This window comes from Chamaea fasciata, unplaced genomic scaffold (assembly GCF_029207755.1).
Source record: "Chamaea fasciata isolate MVZ Bird 193981 ecotype frontalis unplaced genomic scaffold, bChaFas1.0.hap1 SCAF_4, whole genome shotgun sequence".
Taxonomy (NCBI): domain Eukaryota; kingdom Metazoa; phylum Chordata; class Aves; order Passeriformes; family Sylviidae; genus Chamaea; species Chamaea fasciata.
The window spans coordinates 22,774,989-22,801,165 of record NW_027094089.1 but is presented as its reverse complement, the minus strand read 5'-3'; the positions used below and the strand labels follow the sequence as shown (position 1 = coordinate 22,801,165).

The 26,177-nt window shown below is 38.0% G+C and overlaps 1 protein-coding gene across 1 annotated transcript in view; it reads left to right on the top strand.

Annotated features, from left to right (window-relative positions):
- Positions 1-25,571, top strand: part of RICTOR (RPTOR independent companion of MTOR complex 2) — a 78,593-nt gene extending 53,022 nt beyond the window's left edge. The window contains exons 23-38 of the mRNA XM_066181078.1: positions 865-1,029; positions 1,452-1,528; positions 1,645-1,723; positions 2,587-2,696; positions 5,755-5,842; positions 6,585-6,677; positions 7,518-7,624; positions 8,260-8,489; positions 9,315-10,344; positions 14,550-14,727; positions 15,979-16,063; positions 17,339-17,572; positions 18,656-18,808; positions 19,521-19,644; positions 20,516-20,654; positions 20,823-25,571. Coding sequence (XP_066037175.1) covers positions 865-1,029; positions 1,452-1,528; positions 1,645-1,723; positions 2,587-2,696; positions 5,755-5,842; positions 6,585-6,677; positions 7,518-7,624; positions 8,260-8,489; positions 9,315-10,344; positions 14,550-14,727; positions 15,979-16,063; positions 17,339-17,572; positions 18,656-18,808; positions 19,521-19,644; positions 20,516-20,654; positions 20,823-20,897 — 2,967 coding nt within the window. The 3' untranslated portion in view covers positions 20,898-25,571. The remainder of the gene's footprint in view (positions 1-864; positions 1,030-1,451; positions 1,529-1,644; positions 1,724-2,586; positions 2,697-5,754; positions 5,843-6,584; positions 6,678-7,517; positions 7,625-8,259; positions 8,490-9,314; positions 10,345-14,549; positions 14,728-15,978; positions 16,064-17,338; positions 17,573-18,655; positions 18,809-19,520; positions 19,645-20,515; positions 20,655-20,822) is intronic.
- The last annotated feature ends 606 nt before the right edge of the window (positions 25,572-26,177 follow it).

Genomic DNA, 26,177 nt, shown 5'->3' with positions numbered 1-26,177 from the left:
GGACAAAGCATGTTAGTGTTGTAGGAGTAGATACTGTTCTGATAATGATTGCAGTTACTCAGTGCATTGGAACTAAGTAGATGCTGTAGCTACTGGAATGGTGCAGAAATAGGCATTGGGATTTGTTCTTCTGAATCAAGGTGGATGGGGATAAAAAAATAGAGGTGGATTTGGGAGAGGAAACTTGTCTTTTAAGGTAGCATTGTTAGACAGGCAAGCACTGATGTCAGGGAGATAGCTGACAATTAAGAAGTTGAAACATTACTAGGAAAAAATGTTCATTACTTCAAATGAAGTTGTTTCTGTCCTCTGAACAGACAGAATGTGTCCTAGAATAGATACCAGAGAGAAAAATCTAGGTTCTAGCTTTATATGTCTCACTGTATTTTGGAAGAGGATGACCTAAATTGAGGATATTTCTCTGAAACTGTCAGTGATAGGATTCTTATGGATAATGAGTGGATTCTGAAAGTAATGAAGACAGTTGAGGTTGCAGGAATGACTCATTGAAAGATGAAGCTCCCTACTGACTATAATTGTTTTAATTGGCTTCTAAATTCTCTTCAAAAGATACAATAATACAATAAAAACAGAGATAGGATTGGATGCTTACAGTGACCAATTTACTTGTGATCTTAGATTCAATTTTCCTATTTGCTAAGATGGAAATAACTCTCTAATAAACTGTAATTTTAATAGATAAGGTGTGTATCACAGTTGCTTGCTGCAAAATACAGTAACTGAAAGGTATTTTTAGAAGTTATAAATCATTAACTGGTTAGTTATGAAGAAATAGATATGAAATCTAAAACTTAAGGCATTTATTTTTCTTCCATTCAAGCAAATATTTTCCTTACTTTGCAGAGCTGCAGGTTGTATGCAACAAAACACTTACGAGTGTTGCTGAGAGCTAATGTAGAGTTCTTCAGCAACTGGGGGATTGAGTTACTGGTGACCCAGTTACATGATAAAAATAAAACTATTTCTTCTGAGGCACTTGATATTCTAGATGAGGCATGTGAAGACAAGGTAAGCATCCCTTCTCTTTTTAACCTCTTTTTGCTGTGCTGCTCTTACGCACTTCCCCACCGCCTTCCCTAGTAACAAAGTACAAATATGCAAGGAGCTACTGATTTCCTTTTTCAATTGTGATTGATGGACTTAAAATAGTTTATTAGGCCCCTTTGATGAAGCTACTGCAATATTACTTACAAGAAAACATAGAATTCCGGATTGTGCGTTGCAGCTTATGTTGTTCATTATACTTCTTGTAAAGTAATTTATATTTAATGACAGAAGATACCTCAGATTGATAATATTAGGATTAAATCGGCATTTGATACTTCTTGTGAAAAACTTATTGCTTCATTGCAAGCAGAGTGTTGTAGTTGTTGCAGTTTTCAGAATTCTATAACGCTCAAATACTGTTTATGTGTTCTTAATTATTTTAGGCCAATCTTCATGCCCTTATCCAAATGAAACCAGCCCTTTCTCATCTGGGAGACAAGGGTTTGCTTCTACTCCTAAGGTAAACGTTGAATATGGTTTTTGACTTCACGCTGTGGAAACAAATAAGTGTTCTATTTATTCAAAATCTAGGAGTTGTTTAAATTAGGATGTTAACTGTCTCATGGTTTTTTACAGATTTCTGTCCATCCCAAAGGGGTTTTCCTTTCTAAATGAAAGAGGTTATGTAACAAAACAGATGGAAAAGTGGCAAAAGGTAATGCTAAGAAGAAAATGTTTGCTAGATATTAGGAAGAATTGCATAAATACAGTGTTTTAGAACAGAGATTCTTAAAAATAATTGCATTTTAATGTACCTGTAAAGCTTGTACCTGTACCTGTACCTGTAAATGCAAATACGTTTATTGCATCAGTGACATTTCGTTTTTGCTGGGAAAGTTTGACAGAGACTTACAGTTCCATAGCTTCTCTGTTCATGTGTGCTTTTGATTTACCAAGACCTTTATATAATTTTTATATTTCAGCAAATATTTCAGGAGTGTAGTGACCTTTTAAAATAGGTGGTTGTGGAAGGTCATTATTTAGAGAAGTGTGCAAAGGAATGCTACTTTTCAAGATATCTGTTACCTCTGGTTTTTGGCAATTAAACATGGAGCTCATGAAGACAGAATTGACCTCATTGGCTAGCATGATGCTGTTTGGAAGTGAAGAGGAACACAAGACCATTAAGAAAAGTTTATTATTGTCATAACTTGAATAAAATTCAAGTTAATAAGAGATTGGTCGCATTCCTGTTGCTAAGTTTTTTAGTCGTTTAAGTGTCACTTCTGAAGTAGTGAAATGCATGATGATCTATTGAAATAGAGTTTCTCGGATGTGAAGTTTTTTTTTCTTCCTTTTTTAACAAATTCCCTGAAAAAATTATGAAATCAGTTGTTGACTCTGCAAACTCATCGTATGTGTGAAGTGCATTCATTTTCTTGAGCCCCACCTTCAGATCATAAAAAAATGCAGTCTTTCTTAAGTCTTTCCTCAATTATTTCTTCCTTATAAAGTCTCATGCTATAACACCATAAACCACTAAATGTACTGTGTCAACCCTCATCTGTCTTCTTACAGGAATATAACTTAAAATATGTTGAATTGATTGAAGAACAACTTAATGAAGCACTTACAACATACCGCAAACCTGTTGATGGGGATAACTATGTTCGTCGGAGCAACCAAAGGTAAATTTGGGAAAATGAATTTTGAGGCATAGGCTGGTGGGACTGATCAGGAGAGCTGTAAACTGAAGTGTGTGAGAGAGAGGGGTTCCAGTGGGATTTCAGTTTATTCTGCTTCTGGAGCACTACATCAGCACAGTATGAGAAACACACAGGATCAACTGGATGCAATGCTTAGCTCGCAGAGTGTTAACATAATTATTTCACAGCTTTTATATAATTAGTTTTAGAGCTTTCATAGAATTCATTTTATTAAGACTTGGTGGATTGAGTCCCATGATTGGAGTGCTGGAATGGAGGGCTACAGGCTTTTCAGGAGGGATAGGCAGATGAATGTGTCACTCTGTATAAGGAAGAGGTTTGATTATACAGCCCTTACAGTTAGTGGTGATGTGGTTGAGAACCTCTGGGTGAGGATTAAGGGGATGGAAAACAAAGGAAGTGATGTAGTGGGTGTCTGCTAGTGATTGCTCAGCCAGGGTGTTAGCACTAATGAGTCATGCTGTAGACAGTTAGGAGAAACTTCTGGATCAGTAGCTCTTGTTCGTATGGGCTTCCTGTGGAAGATTTCAACTTCCAGGCATCAAGTGCAAATATTGTAGTGCAATTACAAGCAGCCTTGGAAATTCTCTGTAGGAGAAAGTCTGTAGGAGATACAGGCTTTCTTTTCACAGGTACTCAGTGAGCAGCTAGGAAAGAAGCCCTTGTCAACTTGCTGTTTGTGAATATAGGGCTTGTGGGTGATGTGATGGAGGGGGGTTCTCTAGGCCACTATGATCATGGCATGGTTAAGTTTAAAATCTTGAATGTAATGACAAAAAGCACAGCAGAGTTGCTACTCAGGACTTCAGGAGAGCTAACTTGGGGAGCTACTTTAGCAGAGTACATTTTTGAGGGCCAAGGAGTCCAGAAGTGCTGGTCCATCTTTAGGAACTATCTTTTAGAAGCACAGGAGTAGGCAGTCCCATGGTGTTGTAAGTCAGGCAAGCAGGGCAGAGGTATGTTCATTTTGGCTGAACAGGGAGCTCCTCATGGAGCTCAAGAGGAAAAAAAAATTGTATGATCTTTAGAAGGTCACCCTTCACAGGAGAACTATAAAACTGTGATTCACATAAGCTGGGAGAAGGTACAGAAAGCCAAAGCTCATTCAGGACTGAAACTGAGCAATGTTCTGTGTCATACAACAAGAAAGAGAAGGTCTGAAGAATACACTGGATCGAAACTTGCATGAGATAGTCACTTGACCTACAGGGCTGAAGGAAAACAGAAGAATTAAAATTCTGTGCGTTTTTTGCCTCAGTCTTTAGCGATTTTGATAGAGCTTGGGCTGCCTGGTTCCCTGAGGCAGAGGTCCACAAATGTGGAAACTGTGGCTTTCCATTTGTGGACACTAACATTGATGGGGACCATCTGTATCAGTTGAATGTTCACCAGGTCAGCCTGGTTCCCACAAGGCTGAGGGACTAGCCTCCTCAGTCCTATCCCACCAGTACTCAGGGAGCTAGTAAATATATCAGGACCCATCTCTTATCATGTACAATACCAAAAGTCTTGTGAGTCTAGGGAAGTCCTGCTGACTGGAGTCTAACCAGTTTATTTGAGTTTGCAAGAAGCACATAAGGGAAGACCCACAGAAGTACAGATCTGTTGGTCTAACCTCAGTACCTGGAAAAATTATGTAGATGATTATACTAGGTATTGTTGAAAGACATTTGAAGAACAATGCAGTCATCAGTCATAGTTAGCATGGGTTAACAAAGGGAAAGTTTTCAGTTAAACTAAGTTATTAGCCTCCTATGATAAGGTCATCCATCTCTTGGGTGAAGGGTAAAGATGGTGGATATTGTTTTCCTGGATCTTGGCAAGATTGTTGAGGCTGTCCTTCACAGTGTCCTTCCGAATAAGTTGTCGAGCTGTGGGATGAGCAGGATCACAGTGTGGTGGGTGAAGAACTGGCTGAAGGACTGAACACAAAGGGTTGGAGTGAATGGGGCAACATCTGGTTGGTGACTTGTCACACCAGTGGTGTTCTCAGGGCTCCTGTCCAGGGCCAGTTCTGTTCTGTGGATTTATCCAACATCTGGGTGCAGCAGGTAAATGCACCAGTAACAGGTTTGCTGATGATCCAGACTGGGAGCTGCTGTGTATTCTTTTGAGGGACAAGAGGCCTTTGCAGAGGGATCTAGATAGATTGGAGCACTGAGCAATCTTAAATGGGGTGAAATTTGACAAGTCCAAATGCTGAATTCTGCACCTGAGATGGAGTCACACCGGGCAGAGATAAAGTGGGAGAGGAGTGTCTGGACAGCTGCAGAGGAGGTGGGGCTGGCTGGTGCTGGGCTCAGTGTGGGTCAGCAGTGCCCGGGCAGCCCCGAGGACAAACCCCATCCCAGAGCACCGAGCACGGCGCAGCCGGCCCGGGCTGGGGATGGCCCCGCGGGGCTCAGCCTGGGGCGGCCTCAGGGGGCCCTGCTGCGCCCTGCAGATGAGGGAGGGGAAGGTCCTTCACTGCGTCCTGAGGAGGGAAACAGAGCTGGAGCCTCCTGTGAGGAGCAGCTGAAGTCTTTGGGCTTGTCCACTCTGGAGAAGAGGAGGCTGAGGGGTGACCCCACTGCTCTCCACAGCTTCAGGAGGAAGGGAAGGGCATTGGGAAGTGCTGAGCTCTTCTCCCTGGCACCCAGGGGCAGGATGTATAGGAATGGTTCAGAGCTGAAGCCGGGGAGGTTCAGACTGAATGCTAGGAAGCATTTCCTTACCACAAGGGTTGTGTGTGGTCACAGAGAAGAACAGGTATCCTGGAGTGGTGGTCAATGCCCCGAGGCTGTCAGTGTTCAAGAGGCATTTGTACAGGCTTTTAGTCAGCCCTGAAGTGTCTGGCAGTCGGATTAGATGATGATTGTACATCCCTTCCAGTTGAAACAGTTTGCTCCTTTCTAAATTCCTCAAAAGAATTCTCTGAAGAAAATGAAGGGTAAGTCATCGTATTACATTGCAGTGTAATTTACTTTTAGAATAAAATGTTTGAAGTGTTGGGAAACCTATGTATGTTTGTCTTTCCCAGATTACAGCGACCACATGTCTACCTGCCAGTTCACCTTTATGGCCAACTGGTGCACCATAAAACAGGCTGCCATTTATTGGAGTCTCAGGTGAGGATAATAGTCCTTTGTAACTTAAAATATTTTAAAGATCACTGTAAACCTTTTGAAAAAAGGTTTTAAAAGAGGCATTTAAATAGGCATTGCAGAAGAAGTTGATTATGAGTCTTAAGTTGTAAAGACAGTCTGTCATCTAATATCATGTAAAATTCCTTCCTGACACTGAAATATCAGCAAAATATCTTTCAGCATTTTTCTTAAAATGACTAGCAAAATCTTAGCATGGAAAGCCAATTCATAAATAGAAAAAAATTGTTAGTCTCTTTGGATTGTATATTGACAGTTATACATGTGGTAAAACTATGCTTTTAAGCATGCAAAAATGGGAGATGATGAAATAAAATCTTTCTAATATTTTGAAAATCTAAGAAAACAAAACCTAAGCCATAATTGCTTAAATTCACTTTTTATGTGGGTTGGTAAAATGATTTAATGAATTGATGATGCTCTTTGATAAGTTTGAGAGAAAATGTATATATTGCGGTGTGTTAGTTTGACTAATCTATCATCTTTATAGTACCTAAATTAACTTTATGCAAACTGTGATTTCATTAAAATTTTCATTTGCATTATCACTGCTGTTAATTTATGGTTATTATTCCAGAATTACCACTTTCTTCCTAGAGTGCATGATTTAAATTATTGCTTTAGCTTCTAGTATAAATGCTAGAGAGCCTGTTTAACTGAAGTCTCCTATTCATAGTTTTTTTCTTTTTCTGTTTTGCTCCTTCAGAGTATTGTTACAGATCTAAGTTACACTGTTCGTTCCCCAATGCTGGATAAGTGGGAAGGAATTAAGCAGCTGAAAGCAGCTCTTTGGGCCTTGGTTAGTAATATATTCACTAAGTTTTGCAGTTGTTTGGTTCTGTTATAACTGTTGATTCTTAAATAACTAAGCAAAATTCTATAAAAATAAATTAGGGGCTTTTTCAAAAAATGTGTGATTTTTTTCAAGTTGGAATTTTGTTCTATAACTATACTTTCAGTTGAAAATAGTTCACTGTGCCTGTTTCGTTCTGTTTTTAATAATCACTTTGTCTTTTTTTCTTTTTAACAAATAAGAATACCACATTTGCATATGAATATTAGTATGGCACTGGTAGTTACAAGTTAAAAGTTGCCATTGTCTGAGTTTAATATATTTACTGTGGTAGTCACTAATGTTTCTGCAAGGATGTTGGCTGCCAGTGTTGATCCGTGTGGTCATGTCACCCTGGTATTTGGGACAGGCAAAAACCTAGTTTTGATGTGTATCCAAGCTACACTCCTAAATGTGCTTCTTGTCTTCCCTGAAGTTAATTTTGGAACATTTGTCCAAGGTGACTGTTACTGGAAGATACTGTAAGTATGTAACAAGATGCCTGTGTAGGAGGAATGTAAAATGAGTAATCCAAGACCATGCTGCAGGCGATAGTAGGACTTGTAAAGTGAGGAATACATAGTAGTTCTAACTTTGAGCACCTTTAATTATTATACACAGTGTGCTGAGGGCTTTTTTGCGTTAGAACAGCTAGGAAATGCTAGAAAGGGTATTCAGATCTTTTAACTGCTTTGAGAAGATGTGGCTTCAAACTCTACTACCAACAAACAAAATTGGCAAAGCTTTACATTGATAGTGCTGCAGATCACATTAAGATCAAAACTTACTTGACAAATTTCATTCCAGGGCAATATCGGATCATCGAATTGGGGTCTTAACTTGCTTCAAGAGGAGAATGTAATTCCTGATATAATGGCACTCGCTCAGCATTGTGAGGTTCTGTCTGTTAGAGGGTATGTGTATCTGATTTATACATAAAATTTTCAGATGGTAGTTGTGATCAGTTTTCAAATAGCTTTACCTGATTTACATGAGTACAGATTTGTACTTTACTGGAAACCAGTTATTAAAGTCAGTGATGATCAGTCTCAGATCTATGCAACTGCGGAATTGTGTAGGAAGTCTGAAAGAACATGCAGTAAACAAATCTATTAAAAAAGGTAGATACAAGTTTTCTCCTGTTCTATAAAACAAAATACTTTCTGCTTATATCTCTGTGAGAATTTATTATTCCATCTTTTTTATTAAATATCTTTTTAAAATATTTAAAAGCATAAGTAGATCGTATTTTGTCTAATACTGCTACTACATTAATGTTTAGCCTTTTTTTCAAAAGGTACTTTTCTGCTTTACGTAATCAGGCTCTTGTGATGATTTTTATTTTCTAATAGTATCTTGTTCTCAGATATATTAATGAACTTCTTAAGCTTACATTGATTTTCAAATAAAGTAACAATATGCTATTTGTTGGTTTTGTGACGTTTCTCCTGAATTGCTTTGAAACTGTTTCCTTTCAAATATGAAGTAAGTTTAGTTAAATTAGGTGCTATTATTGTTGCTCTTTTTTCTATATATACATTAAATACAGAACCTGTGTCTACGTGCTTGGTCTAATAGCCAAAACTAAACAAGGATGTGACATTTTAAAGCATCACAACTGGGATGCGGTGAGGCACAGTCGTAGACAGCCTTGGCCAGTGGTCCCTGATGACATGGAGCAGCTCTGCAATGAACTTTCTTCAATACCCAGCACTCTTAGCTTAAACTCTGAGTCTACCAGTTCTAGGCACAACAGTGAAAGTGAATCTGCTCCGTCAAGTAAGTAACCAGAACACCAAAACAAGTAAGCAGGAGAAAAATGAACAAGCTAACAAAAAAAAAACCACCTGCCAAGAGCCCAACCCAGCACAAACAGTGTTTTGGTTTTCTTACCAGCCGTTTGTCAGGGTAAGGTTCAGACCAGTGGTGCAAAGGTGGTCTTGCAATACAACAGTACAACCAATAGGACAGGTATGTCCATTCAGTGAGATGCAGACAAGTCCGAGGGAATAAAACTGTGTCTTAGCTTCACATTTGGTGTAGAAGAAAAATTTTCACATGAAGTAAGTTACTAATTTTATGTTAGGTCATGGCAGTTTGCTCTAGCATGTTGCAGAACTGCCATGCGTAGGTATAAAGATACACTTGGTTGTCCTCAAAGCAATATTCTAGAAAATAAGTATTTATGTTTTCTGGATGTACACACACCCCCGAAATTTTGCTGTATTTAAACTATTGTGTATTTCAAGTACCTAATGTATTTTATTTTTTCTGTGGATACTTGGATTTAAATTAAGACGTATGTCCTATTTAGATATTGTTAAAGGAGTTCTTAGGTTGTAATCCTAGTAGCTGGGTTTGCACTGAAATAAGATAGTTTGGCTTTCTTTTGAAGCAATGAGATCTTCAGCTCAGTTACTCCTCGAGAGAGCAAATTTGCACCAAGTTCTGCAGAAAAAAAAGAGGAATTAAAGTTACAGTAAATTGCATAGACTCCCAGTTGGGCTTGTGTAGAATATATAGAATATTGCTATATATTGCAACGTAGTTTGTAGACTTTGAAGAAATGCCTATTTTGTGTGACAAAGTCTTGTATAATTTCAGGTATGTTCATCATGGAGGATGACCGTTTTGGTAGTACTTCCACCAGTACTTTCTTCCTAGATATCACTGAAGATGCAGAGCAAATATTTTACGACAGACCTGGACCTTCAAAAGACAAAGACCGTAGTCCCTTTCCTTTCTTTTCTTCTAGCAGACTTGTGAAAAATCGCATTCTAAACTCTCTTACTCTACCTAATAAAAAACACAGAAGTAGCAGTGATCCAAAAGGAGGAAAGCTGACGTCATCTGACAGTAAGTCAGGCTTGAGGCGAAATCGTACAGTAACAGAACCTAGTGGTAGCGTAGACTTTCCTCCTGGGGAAGAATTGACCCCTGTTTTCAGAGTTCCAAAAATCCAGACTTTACGATTAGAAACTTCTTTTGTTGGAAGTAAGCATGTGGAAGATACTGATTGTACTCAGAGTATCGGAGAAAATGATTTGAAGCTGCCAAAAGGTCTTGGAAATGAAATTCATCGGGAAAACACAAGCAAAGAAAGGCTAATAGGAGATGGTACTACGCAAACACATTTCAAGAGTCGTAGCTTAAGTTTTAATACAGATACCACAACAAGTGGCATAAGTTCAATGAGCTCTAGCCCTTCAAGGGAGACTGTAGGTGTGGACACTACAAATGTCGATACTGACTGCGGAAGTCTGAGTACTGTTGTAAGCACAAAAACAGTTAAACCAAGTCACTGTTCAACACCACAGTCTAACCACCTGCCTCTCTCAAAATCCAACTCTGTATCCCTGGTTCCACCAGGGTCTTCTCATACCCTTCCCAGAAGAGCCCAGTCTCTTAAAGCTCCTTCTCTTGCTACGATAAAAAGCCTTGCTGACTATAACTTCAGCTACACAAGTTCTCGAGATGCATTTGGCTATGCTACACTAAAGCGCCTGCAGCAGCAGAGGATGCATCCCTCACTGTCTCACTCAGAAGCCCTCGCATCTCCAGCAAAGGATGTGCTGTTTACTGACACTATCACCATGAAGTCTGGCAGCCTGGATTCTCGACTAACCCCAAGCCGGTAAGAAATTATTACAGGCTCATTTCTTACTTCAGTGCTGTAAGAGCAACTTAAATGTCTTCCTAAAATTTTTATTTATCTGTACCTAAAAGGGGCAGTTGTTGCAAGGTGATCCGTAACTTCACTGAAAGCAGTTCTGGTATTAAGTGAATAGTAAAAGGATAATTCTCAACTTTCTAAGTGCTGTCAGAGAAGCCCAGCTTTCATAGCTGTGCTCAGTCCTTTATAATGCTGTTGTTGGTGACAAAAGAAAAAGTTTCCTTTTATCACATTTGCTTCCTGTTCTTATATAAAAAATGCAGTTGCACTGCTAACATTATTAAAGTTTCTAGCATTATTAAAGTTGCAAACACACTAAATTGCCCATGAAGTCAGAGCTATATTTCAGAAGAGAATTTTCTCTATGTCACTTGGGGAGGTTTTAGGACAGGGCCTCCTGCCAATATGCTGTATTTGTGTTCACTGTGGCACTGAGGCCAGTGACGAGATACTACTACCACTGATAGGAATGTCAGTTTGGCTTCTTAGCTACAGCAGATCAAAGATTTTACTCGTAGCATTTATTTTTAGATGGCAGTGTCACCTCTTTATTTTTGAGCAATATTAGATGTTCTGAAGACTAATTAGATAGTTACATAAAATGTCTAGCTCTTGACATTGACACTGTTCCCAGCTGCAACAGTCGCTGATTAATAACCTTCCCATTTAAAGCTCTTGTATGAGATTTTTCCTTCACATCATCTTTTAACTAATGCATTGGATTTTCACATTACTGTTGAAATGGAAAAGGCACTTTTTTTCTCTGTTCTTACCTTATCATCTCTCGAATTAGAGAAGGGGGAGACACTACTGGTACATGGCTCATCTACATACTGCAGAAAAAGCAAATGCTCAATCCTTGAGCTGCCCTCCTCATACACAGTTGAGTGTATATGTCCTGATTAAGAGAAACATCCATTTGTTGGTATTTTCACATCCTTCTGGAAAGATGCCATGGAAGATGCCTTTGTTGAAGTAAGTTAGGGCTAGTCTGAGTATGTTGGTTAGATTAAGGACAATTTTTTCCCTCTCACTGTGCTGGAAATTGGAAGTGCCGTTCCTTGCTGTCACTGGCATCCTGTGCTAGTGCAGGAACTAGTGGGTGTCATTTCAGTGGTAGTACAGGTTCAGTAACTGCTGTAAGTAATGTTTACCATTCCTTGCAGTCATGTCCTTGATGTGCAGAGCAGCCTTGCTGCAGTGGACTTCGATCCTGCATGCAGTGTCATACTGACTATTCCTGTTGCTTAGCTGTTCATGTTCTCTTGTGTCAGTGGACAGAGTCAAGGATTTGAGCTGACCTGCCTAACGCTGAACTGAAATGTCTGCAGTGCTTGTATCTCTGCGAAGGTTAAGTAATTGCAAACATGCATACTCAAAGAGAGATTCAGATTGTGTTAGTTGCTAATATAATTGATTGGAAAGGCTGCAGTGAAACTAGTACACGGGTTTTTCTTGCTGGTTATGCTGTGTCCCCACTAAAAAATTATGGTCCTTATAATTTCAGGTTGTATTTACTAATAAATTCAGAGTATGTTTACTGGTCCAGCTAAAACTGTTCTTAGGTGCTTTTTAAAAATAAAGTAGAAAGAAAAAATTTGTCCTTTTTAACTGCCAAAGCAATTTTTTTGTCAGTCTTCAGAAGACACTTATTTATGGTTTATTGAAAAGTTCATGTGTTAGTAGCAACTAACAGTCATAGATTTACTTTTGCCATGTTTTTAGTTGTTCTTTTTATTCAGAAGTTTAAAAAGCCTTTTTCTTTGCATAAATTTTGTGAGGCTAAATTTCCCACCTTTGTCTTTAAAGACTAGCCAGAAATACTAACATGCATATCTCGGATCCTGAGATGGTGGCTCTGCTATCATTGTTTCATGAAAATGTCCTGCAGACATTCTTTCATGAAAACTTGGTGGTATTTACCACTACTGATGCTTTATCTGTTTGCTTTCCTAGGAAAAGCAGGGACTTCTATCTTTAATTTATGCTGAGAGTATAGAATGTTTTATTATTAAGCATTTGATGCAGTTAAAAATTTTTTGAGTTTTATGGTTGCACAGTTATTTAGGTTGGAAAAGACCCTTAAGATTGAGTCCAGCTATTAACACAACACGCCCAAGTCCTCCACTAAACCATGTCCTTAAGTGCCACATCTACACATCTTTTAAATGTTCTCAGGGATGGTGACTCATCTGCTTCTCTGGGCAGACTGTTCCAGTGCTTGACAACCCTTTCAGTGAGGAAGGGTTTTTTTAATATCCAATCCAAACCTCCTCTGGCATAACTTGAGGCCTTTTCCCTCTTTTTTTGAACTGTGGCTTAACTTCTGTGGTGAGTCCACTGCTACTGTCACTAGCATTGGTCAGAATTACCAACAAGAAAACTATTGATATCCTCTCATTGTATTTTGTGCATTTCCGTTGCATAATAATTTCTTGAACCTTCCATGGTCAAACTTTGATAATTTAATTTTATCTCAGTATAAATCCCATCTATAGGGATAAGCAGACACTTTATCGCCCATCTGAAATAAAAAATTGGTAGAAAACTTCTTCCAAGGCAAAAAGTCAAAAAATCAAATGTTCACTTTACTCTCCAGTGTGTCATAATTTGCAATAAAAATTCACTGTTCCTGAGGTGTGTTTTTTATTAGGAAGCTTCAGCCCATGCAAATAGGCCATCTATATAGATTGGTTATCAGAAAGCATTCTTAGGTTTTTATGTTTGATGAGAAGTAAAATGACAGATGGCTAAATGTGAAATTTCCATCAGTAGGGTTACTGAGGACTTGTTCTCCAGCCTCCTCTCTCCTGTCTCATTTTCCCATCCTGTTTCTTTCTGTGTTCTTCAAGCTATTTGTCACAGTCAGCTCCACTCACTGTGCAGGTTTAAGTTTGTTCTTTTTGTATTCGTGTTTACCAAATACTTCCTCTGTGCTTGCGTGACCTGCTGAGTGGCTCCTTTGGAGTATGGCAGAAGAAATGTTCCTTGTGTGTATCACTGGTAGGCTCAAGGTGTGCCTTTGCAGGGATGTGCCTGCTCAGCTCAGAGTTTGTCAATAGGCAGGAAATACACGTTCAGTGCATAGGTACATTTCAAAATTCGGTAGTTAGGAGTTTAGAAGCCCAAATCTTTATTCGCTGTGTCTGGGCTGTAAATATTCAAAGCTAGAATGCTGAAGAAAATCCATGGGTTTGCAGGACGGGCAGGAGTTCCTGTGCCAAAAATTATAAAGAAGAAATTTTTACTCCAGAAACTGCCAAACCATGCAAGACAAATGAGGCAGAAAAAGCAATAAACCTATTCTCGGGTTTGGTTTTCTTTTCCCAATATTCAGGTGTTGGTTCGAGTGAGCCTTTTTTGCCCTCTGAAGGCCCCGAGCCAGACACGAGAAAAAAGCGGAGTCTTCAAGGTCTTTTTCTCTTTGGTTTCTCGTGTTGTTTATTATTTTCTTATCTTACAATTTTCTCTGTGCCCAGCTGAGATGTTCACAGCTGCTTGGACACAGGACGACTACCGCCAAGATGGGAGGTCACTGCCTTTTATACAGATAACTACATGTATATTATTTACAATTATGTGCCAATGCCTAATACCTATACTAAAGGGGTCAACTCTACTCTGACCCAATCTCCTTTAACTACTTTGTGCCACCGTCACCAAAAGATGGAGGCCGTGGGAGAAGAAGGAAGAACTCAGGGCAACATCCTAAATCCTCCATCTTGTTCCCCATGCACCTACATACTAAGAATCCTAAAACTACAGAATTTTCCACCCTGTGACACACTACACTACTGTCTGTCACATCTTTGTGACTTGTAATTCTTCTCTCAGTGTTAGAAGCTTTTTTCCATGGACTGAAGTCAAAGGCGGTGTCTCTCTGGGCTCTGTGCCAGGGTCTACAACCCCCCTATACAGATTCCAGACCCCCCCTGTACAGATCTCAAACCCTCTTGCTCGGGTCCCAGACCTCTCTTCCGAGGTCTGTGGCCTCCCGGGGTGCCCAAAGGAATGCCCTGAACTCCAACAGCCTATAATTTGTCCTAACAGGCTCTGAGATAGGCAGTGGGAAGATGAGGATGGTCTGTGTGTCAGCAGTCCTGAGGTTTAATGTGCCAGAATGAGAGAGTAACTGCAATTGTGATTTTTTTGTTTCAATGTTACAGGTTCATGAAAGCTTTAAGTTATGCTTCGTTAGATAAAGAAGATTTATTAAGTCCTATTAACCAAAACACACTTCAGCGTTCCTCCTCTGTCCGCTCCATGGTTTCTAATGCTACCTATGGTAGCTCTGATGATTATATTGGCCTTGCTCTCCCAGTGGATATCAACGAAATATTCCAGGTATGTATGTGTTAACTGATTTGGTTCCTTTGCATTTTCATACTGAAAGGCAGTCAACAGTTGGCTTTTCATGAGAAAAGATTAAATCTAGAGAAATGAGGAAAAATGGATGTAGTACGTTAAAGGAATGCATTTTGAACTAGAGTTTCTTTTCTAACTGTTCTTCTTGTTTACACAAGATTACTAGACAGGTTTGTGTTAAAGGCAAATAATGGCAAAGACCATTAGAGAAGTGGTGACAAATTTGCTGTCATAAGATTTTTAGTTGGCATCTGGCTTTTATACTAAAATTATCAGTCTGTGTGCATTTGTGAGTTCTGCTTTAGCCAACCAATAATTGACGTATCCATGAGTCACCTATAAATTATGTGCATAATCACACAGTTAACTCCCTACTACTGTGATCTGTATTAAATAATATTTTTTTAATATATGTCATTATGGTATTAAATTACACTGTCTTAACTTTGCAGATACCTGTATTTAAATTAGAAAAGATTATTTTCAGTGTTTCAGCAAATCCCTTCCTCTTTCTACTTGATAGAAACACATTCCCATTTAACAAACTGATGCATCATAGGGTTTAATACTCTGTTACTTAATTATCAAAACCAGGATGTGGTCTATGTCAAAGGTAAAAGTGAGCTTCATTATCTTTTTTTACTTAGTCTTTGCCTTTCAAATCTAAATAAATGTCTTGCTAATCTCAAAAAATTGCTAAACACGGGGCAAAATCATGTAATATCATGTATCTGCTTCTGTTTTTCTTTTGTGAAATTACTACTTTTTCTTTTTCCCTCACAGTCTTTGAGGCATATTTGTTACCTCATTTCATCTCTCTCAGATCTTTTTGTAGTTGAGACATCAGCTCTACATCCTACAGGCACCATTTTAGGTGTCCTGGTTGCTTTTGTACTGCATTCCCAAGATGTCCAGTGGTGTAGCATGATCATGGACAGATTATGAATGGCCCCTGTGGGTCACTGGTTTCCTTACAGCTTGTCAGCACCATTTTAACATTTGCTAACTCTTCATGAGCCTTTGTTAATAAATGTTCATTCACAAATGTATATTTTTCTCATTTGGCTTTTCTTTATTACTCAGGAGCTCATTCTTAATTTCTTCCTCTTAATGATATATTTTTCCTGAAGTGAAAGATAGGAAACATTTGATTTCCTCATAAAATCAATTTTTTTTTCTTGTGTTTGATTATCACCTCTGTTAATTTTAATTTTCACTTGGGTATTTCAGGTAAAGGAAACTCCTTATTTCCAGAAGAAAACTACACCTCCATTTGATGAGCAGGGATCTAGGGTCTTTTCATCTGATGCAGGAGGTACTGGTTTTGTTCCTCTCCCTGTAGCTTTCTGTTGTTTATTGGCATATTGGGTGGGTTGTTGATTTGTTTGTTAATTTTTCTTTACAGGAAACATAATTTTAGCTGTTAAGCTTTGAGGACTGTTTTCTGGAATCAGGATAGTAGGCCATTAATTCCCTGTTTTATTTTGTTTGAGCTAATTTATTGCTTCAAAGTATGGTCCTACTCTAAAAAATGAAGGAGGAAAGCTTGCACATCTCTGATAACGTGAGATAATGCTGCTCAAAATCTGGTAGTGATGCTGTATTACAGGAAGTAACAAAATTTAAGCTTAGAAAAATATGAGTGCCACATACTGAACTATATCCCTTTGATTACACATTCAGTTATAGGAACTTATTACGGTGTTAGATATGTGTTTCAAAAAGTAAATTGTCTTTCTATGATGCATCCATGACAATTGATCAGTGAAGGTGATGGGACGAGAGAATTGCAAGTGCTCTCTCTAATGCTTGGCTTGCTCTGAAATGTACCTCCTATTTAGTCCAGAGAAGTCATGAATCTGTAGGGTCTTAGTATGTGTCTTTTCAACTGAAAAAAAAGAAGGCTTGACACTGTTTTCTTAATAGTTTATTAAGATAGCTGTTGTCTTACATTTTGGGGTTTTTCCCTTTCCGTATACACAAAGTTGATTTTGCTGAAGTGTGTTTCTGTAGTTTGCTAAGTTTCAGTGTAAAGTAACTCTTGTTCAAAGTTGTATTTGTTTGTTTTTTCCACCCAGGGAAGAGCATGTCACTAAAGTGTCTTCTGCTTGTTTCTGCATTGCTGAGTCTAGTTTCTTCCTGTCACGGCCACTAAGTTACAATTTTTTAAAATTGTGTTTGTTTTTGCGTTGGTGTGTGTGTAATTTCAACATCTGGTATATTGTTGTATTAATCTCGTTTGACAATATGGAATTGGTAATGTATTGGTGTTATGTGGGTATTAGTAATGTTGATATCATGTCAGGATTTACCACTTACCTTCTTACAGTGTGTACTTAGAGGTTGAATTCTGTCCTTTGCAATGTTTTGTAATGTATAATAAGTTGGGACTAAAACTTTGTCTCTTTCTCAAATGCTAACAGTCTTGGGAGCTTAACCACTCAAAAGAAAAACCCCAAAACACTATAGGTCTTCACATGCACTCCATCCTCAGCCTTAAAAGGCTTGGAAGTGGAAATTAATTGAAAGAGTTAGTGTTGGTTGCTTGGTTTTGTGGGGGCTTTTTCCGATAACTGAATTTTATCTGCAGGTCTTCCATCAGGTGGGAGTGATGTTGTCAAAAGCCCTTTTCAGATGCTCCGCCAGCAGATCAGTCTCACAGAAATAATGAACACCAGCCGTTCAGACGCCTGTCAGTTCTTAGAAGGTACCGAGGACACAGGACTCCAGGAGCACACAGATGAGAACTGTCTTTACTGTGTCTGCATTCACATTCTGGGTTATCAGCCTAACACCAAAGTGAGCTCTTCCTATAATCGTACAGGTTAGTGTTCCCTGTGGAGAATTGTGATAAAACTGAGGGAACATACTGGCTTTTGTTTAACTTTAAATAGTCTGGAAGGGTTTTTGTTTAACTGACTGTTGACCTTAAAATTATTCCTCTAATAAGCTCATGGTGCAACCAGTGGTATTGCTATGGTCATTTCAAGCTTTCTACTTTTTAGTGTTAGTAGGAGTAGGTGCCTGCATGTTTCTTTAATATTCCTAAGAGCATGTCAAAATAAAAATCTTATTTAGTAGTTAAAATGCATGTTCTGAAAGCTGACACTTGCTGTTGAACTAATGAAAAGTCTGACATCAAATCAAGTCTGTGCCACAAAATACAACGAAGGAAATCTGTGGAGTCTGTTGAAGCTGAGCTGTCACTTCTGGGACTTAGTCATCTTCTGTCTTATTTTGAGATTCACATGAGATTCAGAGTTATTTTTTTAACCTCTGCAGAGTTTGCAGTTGCATGTGTTTTGTCAGTTCCTGAGATGGAAAGGTAATCCAGTAGTGGATGCTTAGAAGGAATCCTCACTGCTTCACAGCATTGTTAGACATTTATTAGTAGCAATGTTGGCCAGGGGAGTGATGCACAAATGTGAGGAATGGCTCAGAGAACTCAGCTGGAGGTTGAGTTCAGAAGCAAGAAGGGGTGGCAAATAAAATCCCAGCTATAGTTACAGGTGCAGCAGAGCCTGGCTCTTGCCAGAGCCCTTCCTGCAAACACCTGTGACAATTGTGTGAACCAAAAGAAGTCTGCACATGCAAGAGCATCTCTATTGTGTTACATAAAACAGAGCATGGATGTATCAGTAACAGTACTATGTGTGATGACTTCTTAGGCTTCCATCAGTGTCTGGAAAATACTCCACTCACATATTCCAAGATTTTTTTAAAAAAATCAATTTTGGAAGAGTTTGAGATGATTTGTCCAGAATCCACTATCTAGTTCTGGGCTGATCTTATGCATAGTACTTAGTGCATCAGTATCTTGCATGTTTGCCATTGTTGAAAAATAATGAAAGCTTATGAATGGAGGAGAAGTGTGAATAACAAAGGTACAACATCTTGTTTATGTCAGATTTTTCAGACATTCCATATACTGACTGGTGTGGGCAGACCATTCACAATCACTTAGATGTGCATTCCTCCAAATTTTCTGGAATTTCAGGCTGTAGTGATGCAGTATCCCATGGTTCAGCCAGCAGCACCAAGAGTACAGAGCTTGTGTTAGGTAAGTTTGGTTTTGTGGTTTTCATGAATTTGAAAGCCTTATGATTATTGGAGACTGTTACTAATAAAGTATATTCTAGGCATTGTGAAAAAATTATATTTCACTTATGTACACTGCAACAAATTAATGCTTGTTATTAGACAAAAACAAACAAATCTGAATAAAAACATCATCCATCTCCAGGTGGGAGAATGTAGTTCTAAACTCTTCTCTCTCTTCTATACAGCATTCTTACAGATTATTCAATACCTGACATTACAAGCAAATGGATTGCCTTTTTTTTCTACAGATGTTAATGTAAAAAAGGGTCTTAGAATTACTGAATTACTGTAAAGAGATTTTTTATATACCTGTGTATTATATTTTGAATTATGATGGTTTCTTACAAAGTAGCTGTTTTTTAAATTCTCCCCTATGATAGAAGCTCATCCAGTTTGCAACATGTTAGTGGTAACAATACCACAGTAACTTTGTCTTCCAGGTTTTTCTTTTAAATGGTAGAAATATTTTTGAAAAAGTAAACTGTTTAAATTCCTGAAAATAGTGGTGTTCTATGTTCCAATTTCAATAGAAATATTTTGATAGCTCAGAATACATATGTAAATATGTGTGTTCATGTGTGGGTGGAATGCATAAACAGACTTATAGTGTAGGATTGGCTCAGTCAAAGACAATTCTGTTTAAATCCTCACTGTTTTACTTGTTTTTTCAGGAGTAAAGTCAATCCCAGATGACACACCAGTGTGCAGGATTCTTCTGCGGAAAGAGGTCTTACGTTTAGTTATCAACTTGAGCAGTTCAGTAGGAACTAAGGGCCATGAAACTGGGCTTCTGACGTAAGTTCAATATGTTAGAGATGCTTTAGCAACACATGAGTGTTCTCTTAAAGTCTCAGGGACAGTGGATAATCTCACTTCTCAAAAGTTGTCAGGCAGATATGATTGAATGTAACGTAAAAGCTAAACAAATAATCTTAACATTTTTGCTCTGTGTTTAGTTACTATTTTACTCTTGACCAAACTTTTTAAAATCAGTAATTCAACTGTAGTGTATTCAGCCTAGTGTAGCATATATCTTTAAAAAAGAAACTAATATTTTTTTATTATTGCTGAATAATAGATAAGTAGAATAACAAACTGAAAGTGACTTCATGAGAAATCCAGCTCTACTTTAAGCAGCAGTACAACTCCTGAAAATAATTTATTTTTAAAAAATATTCAAATATAGGAATATAAATCCAGAGACTAAATGTTATAACCTGTGGGTTTCTAGGCTAGTGACATTAGAAACTGACAGCTGCTGAAAGAAAATGCAGAAATGTGTGGTTTAGTTTCAAAAATGCTTACAGGTTTAAAAGACTATTTTAATCTTTTTCCATATTTTTATGACTGCTGTACATGTGGATGCCAATTATTTGATATACTGTTCTCTTTCTAAGTCTGTTATTTTAAGCCTAGGCAATCACAGTAATTCTGTACAACCTGCAAGTTGTATATTCTGTTTCATCCCATTAGTGTAGATTTCTTCCAGTTTTGTACAAAGTACTGCTGTCATGATTTTCTTACTTTGACAGTTCTAGGATTTATAATGCCTATTACTGAAGAATTAATGATGGCAATTTTACTGAAGAGTTTGGGGTTTTTTAATACGAAAACAAATACAAAATCTGTTCAAGACCTACAAAATTTTGTTTATTCTCTTGTTCAGAATTAAGGAGAAGTATCCCCAAGCATTTGATGACATATGCCTTTACTCTGAGGTGTCCTACTTGCTAGCACATTGTACATTTCGACTTCCATCCCGAAGGTTCATTCAGGAACTATTTCAAGATGTTCAGTTCTTGCAGGTAAGTGGAGGGTGCACACGCACTGATTGTACCAAAGTGGCTGGCTGGGTGCAGGTCCATGTCCTGAGTTAAAGATGCTTTCAGATAGGTACATCCAAAAGGAAACAATTTGTGATGTCTCCTGAGTAAAATTTCTAGCAGTATTAATACTCCATCTTCTCCTTTTAGATGCATGAGGAAGCAGAGGCTATTTTGGCAGCCCCAACGAAGCAGCCTGTAATCGATGCATCAGCTGAGTCCTGACCTCTGCTCAGGCAGTGCTCTGCATATGGATTTTGAAATGCTCAGACAACCTCCCACTGACTGGATAGAAAGTTAGGAACATCTTCTTTGAAACCTTCCAGAAGCTACTGGTACCTGAAGACTGAACTGAAAACATTTTCTTCCTCAACCAATTACTGGCACAGTCATTTGAGCCCTTTGGGGATTTATTAGACATTACCATAGTTTTAATAATAGTAATTATCAGTATATGCAAGAGCCAAGCACTGAACACCTCCACAAGTTTTCATTTCATTTTCTACCATAAATTACAATGAAATAGGACAACTTGCAGAGACATTTTTAAGTGACTTCCAATTCTGTTCCAGAGAAGCAGAACGATGCCTTGCTTTTTAAACCCTGGATACCAGGAATCAGAGAGATGGGGGTGCATTCCACTGCCAGCAATGGGGAGCCATGCTGTAGTTGTGGGCACCAGGGGATTAATGTTAGCCCTTCTCTGTTGATTTTTGTACTGTTTATAACACTACTTTGGGGATTTGTAACTTCAGACAGGAAGAAATGCCTCTGAATCTGAGGTTTCATTAAGTTATTTTAATATTGCTATAGTTGTAAGACATTTTATTAGCAGTCTCTTCGATTTCATTGCATTTACATACATGTATCTTGTCTGAACCAGTTAAGGATTTTCACTACAATTTGATTTTCAAAACAAGTCATTTAAAACGTAAAGTGCTGAAATCAGATTCTTTTCCCTGAATACTATGCATGTGTTTGCAGTTTCTAACTCATGCTCATGTAGTACAAATGTGGGTCTTACTCAACTACAATCCTTTAAAAAGCATGATTTGTATCAGATAAGCAAATATTGTATAAACTGAACTTGAAGACATTTAATCATTGCAGGTTTTGTGAGGAGACTTAGGTATGTTCCAAGTTCCATGGAAACAGCTTTTTATAAAAACAAAGGTTTATTTGAATTTTCAATGGATTAGTGATCAAGCATCAGATAGTACTAATAATTGTAGTGAAAAGCCTTAAGTAACAAATTTTGGAGCAGCCGTACTTAAATTTAAGACTTGTTGCAAAAGCTAAATGATACAGTGACTGGTAATGATTGAAGTAGTTGCCTCTATCATGTTACTAGTGCTGTTTCTAAACTAGTAAGTACAAGCTAAAAAAAAAGTAGTAGGAATCCCTGTCACTTTTATCATGGATCTAAAGATTCAGAAGCCTTTATATAAAGGTAGTATAAATATATGCAAATGTGTATATACAGTAGCATGGCCACCTTTGTTAGAATGCCTGTAATAGAAGGGATTACCCTTTGATTTTGATATAGGTGAATAATTCAGCTGGACTGTACTAAGTAGAACGTATTTTTATCCATTCACTCCTACCATTTTTTATAATTGTCAGATTAATACTTAACTGAAATTTATCCTGATGCTCATATCTCTGTTCTTACTAGCTATGCTACTGGAGATTTCAATAAGTAGTCATGTGAACAGTAACACACAATTCCTAGTGAAACGTAGAATTTATTTGTTCTTACTGGAAATTTCATCATGCCACATAAGCACTGCTTTGCAGCTATTACTTCACTGAATTCTTATGTGCACTGCATACCATCAGGTTCTGGTAAAGCAGACTGTAAGTTGCTGCTCATAGTCAGATTTAGTTCCTAAGATTGTCTTTTCATGAGTTCCCACTGAAAGGAGCAAAAAGAAACTGATTGAACTCTTCTGTGGTCATTGACACAAATAATACATCTGTGTGGCAAGACATGTTTGAAATGTTTAGAAAACACACCACACCAGTAACTATTGGATTTCTGGTCATAGGAAATAAATGCTTCTGTAAAACCAAAATGTCAATCACAGTAGACCAAATAGTGGTATAAACTCCAAAGGAAAATAATGTAGTTTTCCCTCAAACGGGGATAGCGTATGTTATACAGTAGTTTCAAACACTACCTCAGTTAGGCTAGAGTAGAAGAGATTTGTTTTAATAACTAAATGGGGTTACATCGAACAACTCCATGTTATTTTTCTGCAGTTAAGGCAAAACAAACAAGTTTTATCACCTATATTTAAAAAAAAACCTCTGTTCATTTTTTAAGTTTAACCCATAGCACTTAATGTAGAAAGCATCATAGGAAGGCCTCTGATTATAGACAGGTAAGCAAATATACTTTTGAAAGAATCTCCATCCTGAAATGCTCATGTATTCTGAATAATGCGCTTGTGTGGGGATCCATGACAACAGAAACTTGACATAAAAAATTATGGCTGCAAATTCAGTTATAAAGTGTGATTTTTCTTCTGAAAGTGTATGAGTGTCAGTAGATTTCAACAAGTATGCATCAAGAATGTTAAGTCTGTATTGTACATAACATACATTTCTAGAAAATTAATTTACACACTGACATTAAGCTCACATTGATGTTTCACTTTAATTGGCAGATGAAGGGGATACTGTTACTGAAGGAAATTTATATTGGCGTAGTTATAAACTGTGAATTTCTAATTTTATAGTTCTCTTTCTTTTTAAATGTCCCTTTCAAAGTCCTTATTTTGGGGTTTTATTTGTATCATGATAAAACTTCGAAAGAAAGCTGTAGTAAATAATGATTGTACTTACATTAGCCCTAATAAAAAATCTCTTCCACTTCTCCTAGGGAAGCTGACAGACCACCCACTTTTTGTATTTCCAGTCTGAGTGATTGGTGATACTTATCAATAAATGGTAACGTCTAGCATTCACTTACACTGTATACAGATGCAGTTTGGTTGCTGTGGCAAAGAAAACTCCTCAAGGACTCTGCTTGCTCACACACAGCTCAGCGGTGGGAGCTGCTCTGGGAAGGAGAGGCTGCTTGTGGAACCAGTCACAATTATCATCAGCTGCCTGATTCTGTTGGTCTGCTCTTAGAGGCAGGGGAAAGGGGAGCCCTTTCCAAAGAGCAGAAAGCTGACTGGCAGGCACCCATGCACCTCCATGAGGGCCTAGTCCTCTCCATGGAGGGAAGGAGGCTGGGGCTGAGTGTCTCCTTTTGGAGAAGGAGAACTTTTCACCTCTGAAATTCAGAAATGCAGAACACTCCCAGCTGTTGTGGACATCACTTGGAGCTGGAGATGATCAGGCTTTGAAGTTCCCAACTCCTATATGGGGCCCCTAGCATGTTGTGCTTGAAACAGTTGTTTTTCCTCATCTGAGAGCTTTTACTTGACTGACATCTTGACAAATATACCCTAAATGCACTCTGTTCAAGGGGTAGTGGTGGTTTTTCCCCTAAGTGGGGTTCTAAACAATTCACTAGTTTCGGGTGCAGTGGCTCAGCACACTGAGGTAAGCTGCCCTTATGAACATTTATAAAGCACTTGTGAGAATCCTGCTTCTCTTTCTGATTTCACTTTGAAACATACATAGTGGTCTGGAAAGCGAGTTGTGGTTTGCAGTGAGACTGAAAACAAAACCAAAGCGCCTCTCCTAGGTGCCTGAAGAGTCAGGTAGCTGTTCTAGACTGTAACCAAAACCTAGTGAGGGATGGAAGAGTTGCTGCTTTGTAGTCTGTGCCTTGGACTTGGTGTTTGACAGTTTGGGCAGCAGGAAGCTGGCAAAACTAGTAAGCGGCTCTGAGCTCAGCAATGCCACGGGAGAATTCTCACCAGGCTCTGAGGTCCTGCTCACCTCCCCACAGTCCTGCTGCTCTGAGCTGCACTGGAGCCACTTAAAAGCAGGTCCAGCAACTTTTTTTTTTTTTTTTAAGTCACACTTGTATTATTGTGTGCTTATGACAGGTATATGATGTGAGAGCAAAATCTTAAAACTGCAAAAGACTTTTGAGGACATGCTAGAAACCATGTTTTTATTTCTCTGGAGGTCTTCAATCTCCCTGGTTTTTGCTTAACTCCCAATGCTGGTTCCCTGGATAGTTTTGTTTTCAATGAATTTATAGTCACTAAAGAATGTGGATTTTTCTTTGGGTTATTTTTGTAGCATAGACGGACAGCAATGCCACAGCATGCAGAAATTGCACATTTTGCTTCAGTTGCTTTTTAAAATACACTATTTTTTTGCAAAACCTAATTTATGCCAAAAAACGTAACGTCATTTTGCCACTGAATAGGGTGTTTCAGCACAAGATTCTATGTGTAAAGGGGAAAAAGGCTTTACACTTTGTAAATCTAATTGAAAAATTGTTCCAATACTGGGCTGTCAGCATCCCTAAAACTGCATTACAAGAGATTATCTAAATCATTCTGATCTGAGGTAGGGATCAAGAAAAATTTCAATACTTACTCTCCCTGTCCTGTGTGGTCTTTTTTTTTTGTTTAGTAATACGCTGCTACATATTTGGAGGTTCTAGTGTTTGTAGGTCACTGAACAGACATTGAAATCTGATTTATATTGTATACCTGTAACATAGAAAGAGAAAGTATTTATATATTTTACGTAAGAATATTGCATTGAGCTGTGTATAATTTAAAAAGAGGCTTGTCCCAAAATGGTATTGCCCACCTTGATTTTGTGTTTTTTCTTTTTCTCTTTCCTTTTTTTTTTTTTTTTTGTTTTTTGTTTGTTTGTTTGTTTTGTATACTGTGTACAGTTCATGTCAACAAGCATTAAAGGCCTCCTGAAGCGTAGTCTTATCAAAGGGATGCATTGTTAATAAAATGTACTTAAACTTCTTATAGTTGTTCTGGTCTCCTGTTTACCTCTCAGCATTAGAAAGGGGTTGGAATTTAATTCATATTTTTAAGTTACTAGTTAAATAGAACAATCAGAAGCTTCCCAAATGAAATTTTTTGTCAAAAATATATTTTACATTAATGCTTTATAAGATACAGAGACCCTTTAATAGTTCACACACCATTTTTATTTTAAAAATTTAACATACTGAGAATGATTTTCTATTATGTGATGGTTTAAGTATTACCATTTCAGCAACAGCTGTGAAAGTTGCAGTATGAACAAAAAGAAAAAAAAAAGATTACAGTTTTGAACTCATTCAACCATTAATGCAAGACAGATGTTTTAATATTTAATATATAAAAATTATACACACTTCTCCATGTAGGCCAAAATACTTCTCAGGTCTTCAGTTCTGGTTCCCAGACTGCCCTTTGACTGCCACAGAGGCATTATCCTTCCTGGAATCATCCATCTGTGTGCTTTTTATGCACAGGAGGTTTCACAGAGCACCACACAACAGAGCCAGGAAGCAGAAGGGTTTATAGGGAAAGAGGAGCCAGCTTCTCTTTCCCTCACCAAGCAGTCTGAAACGTGGTCAATTAT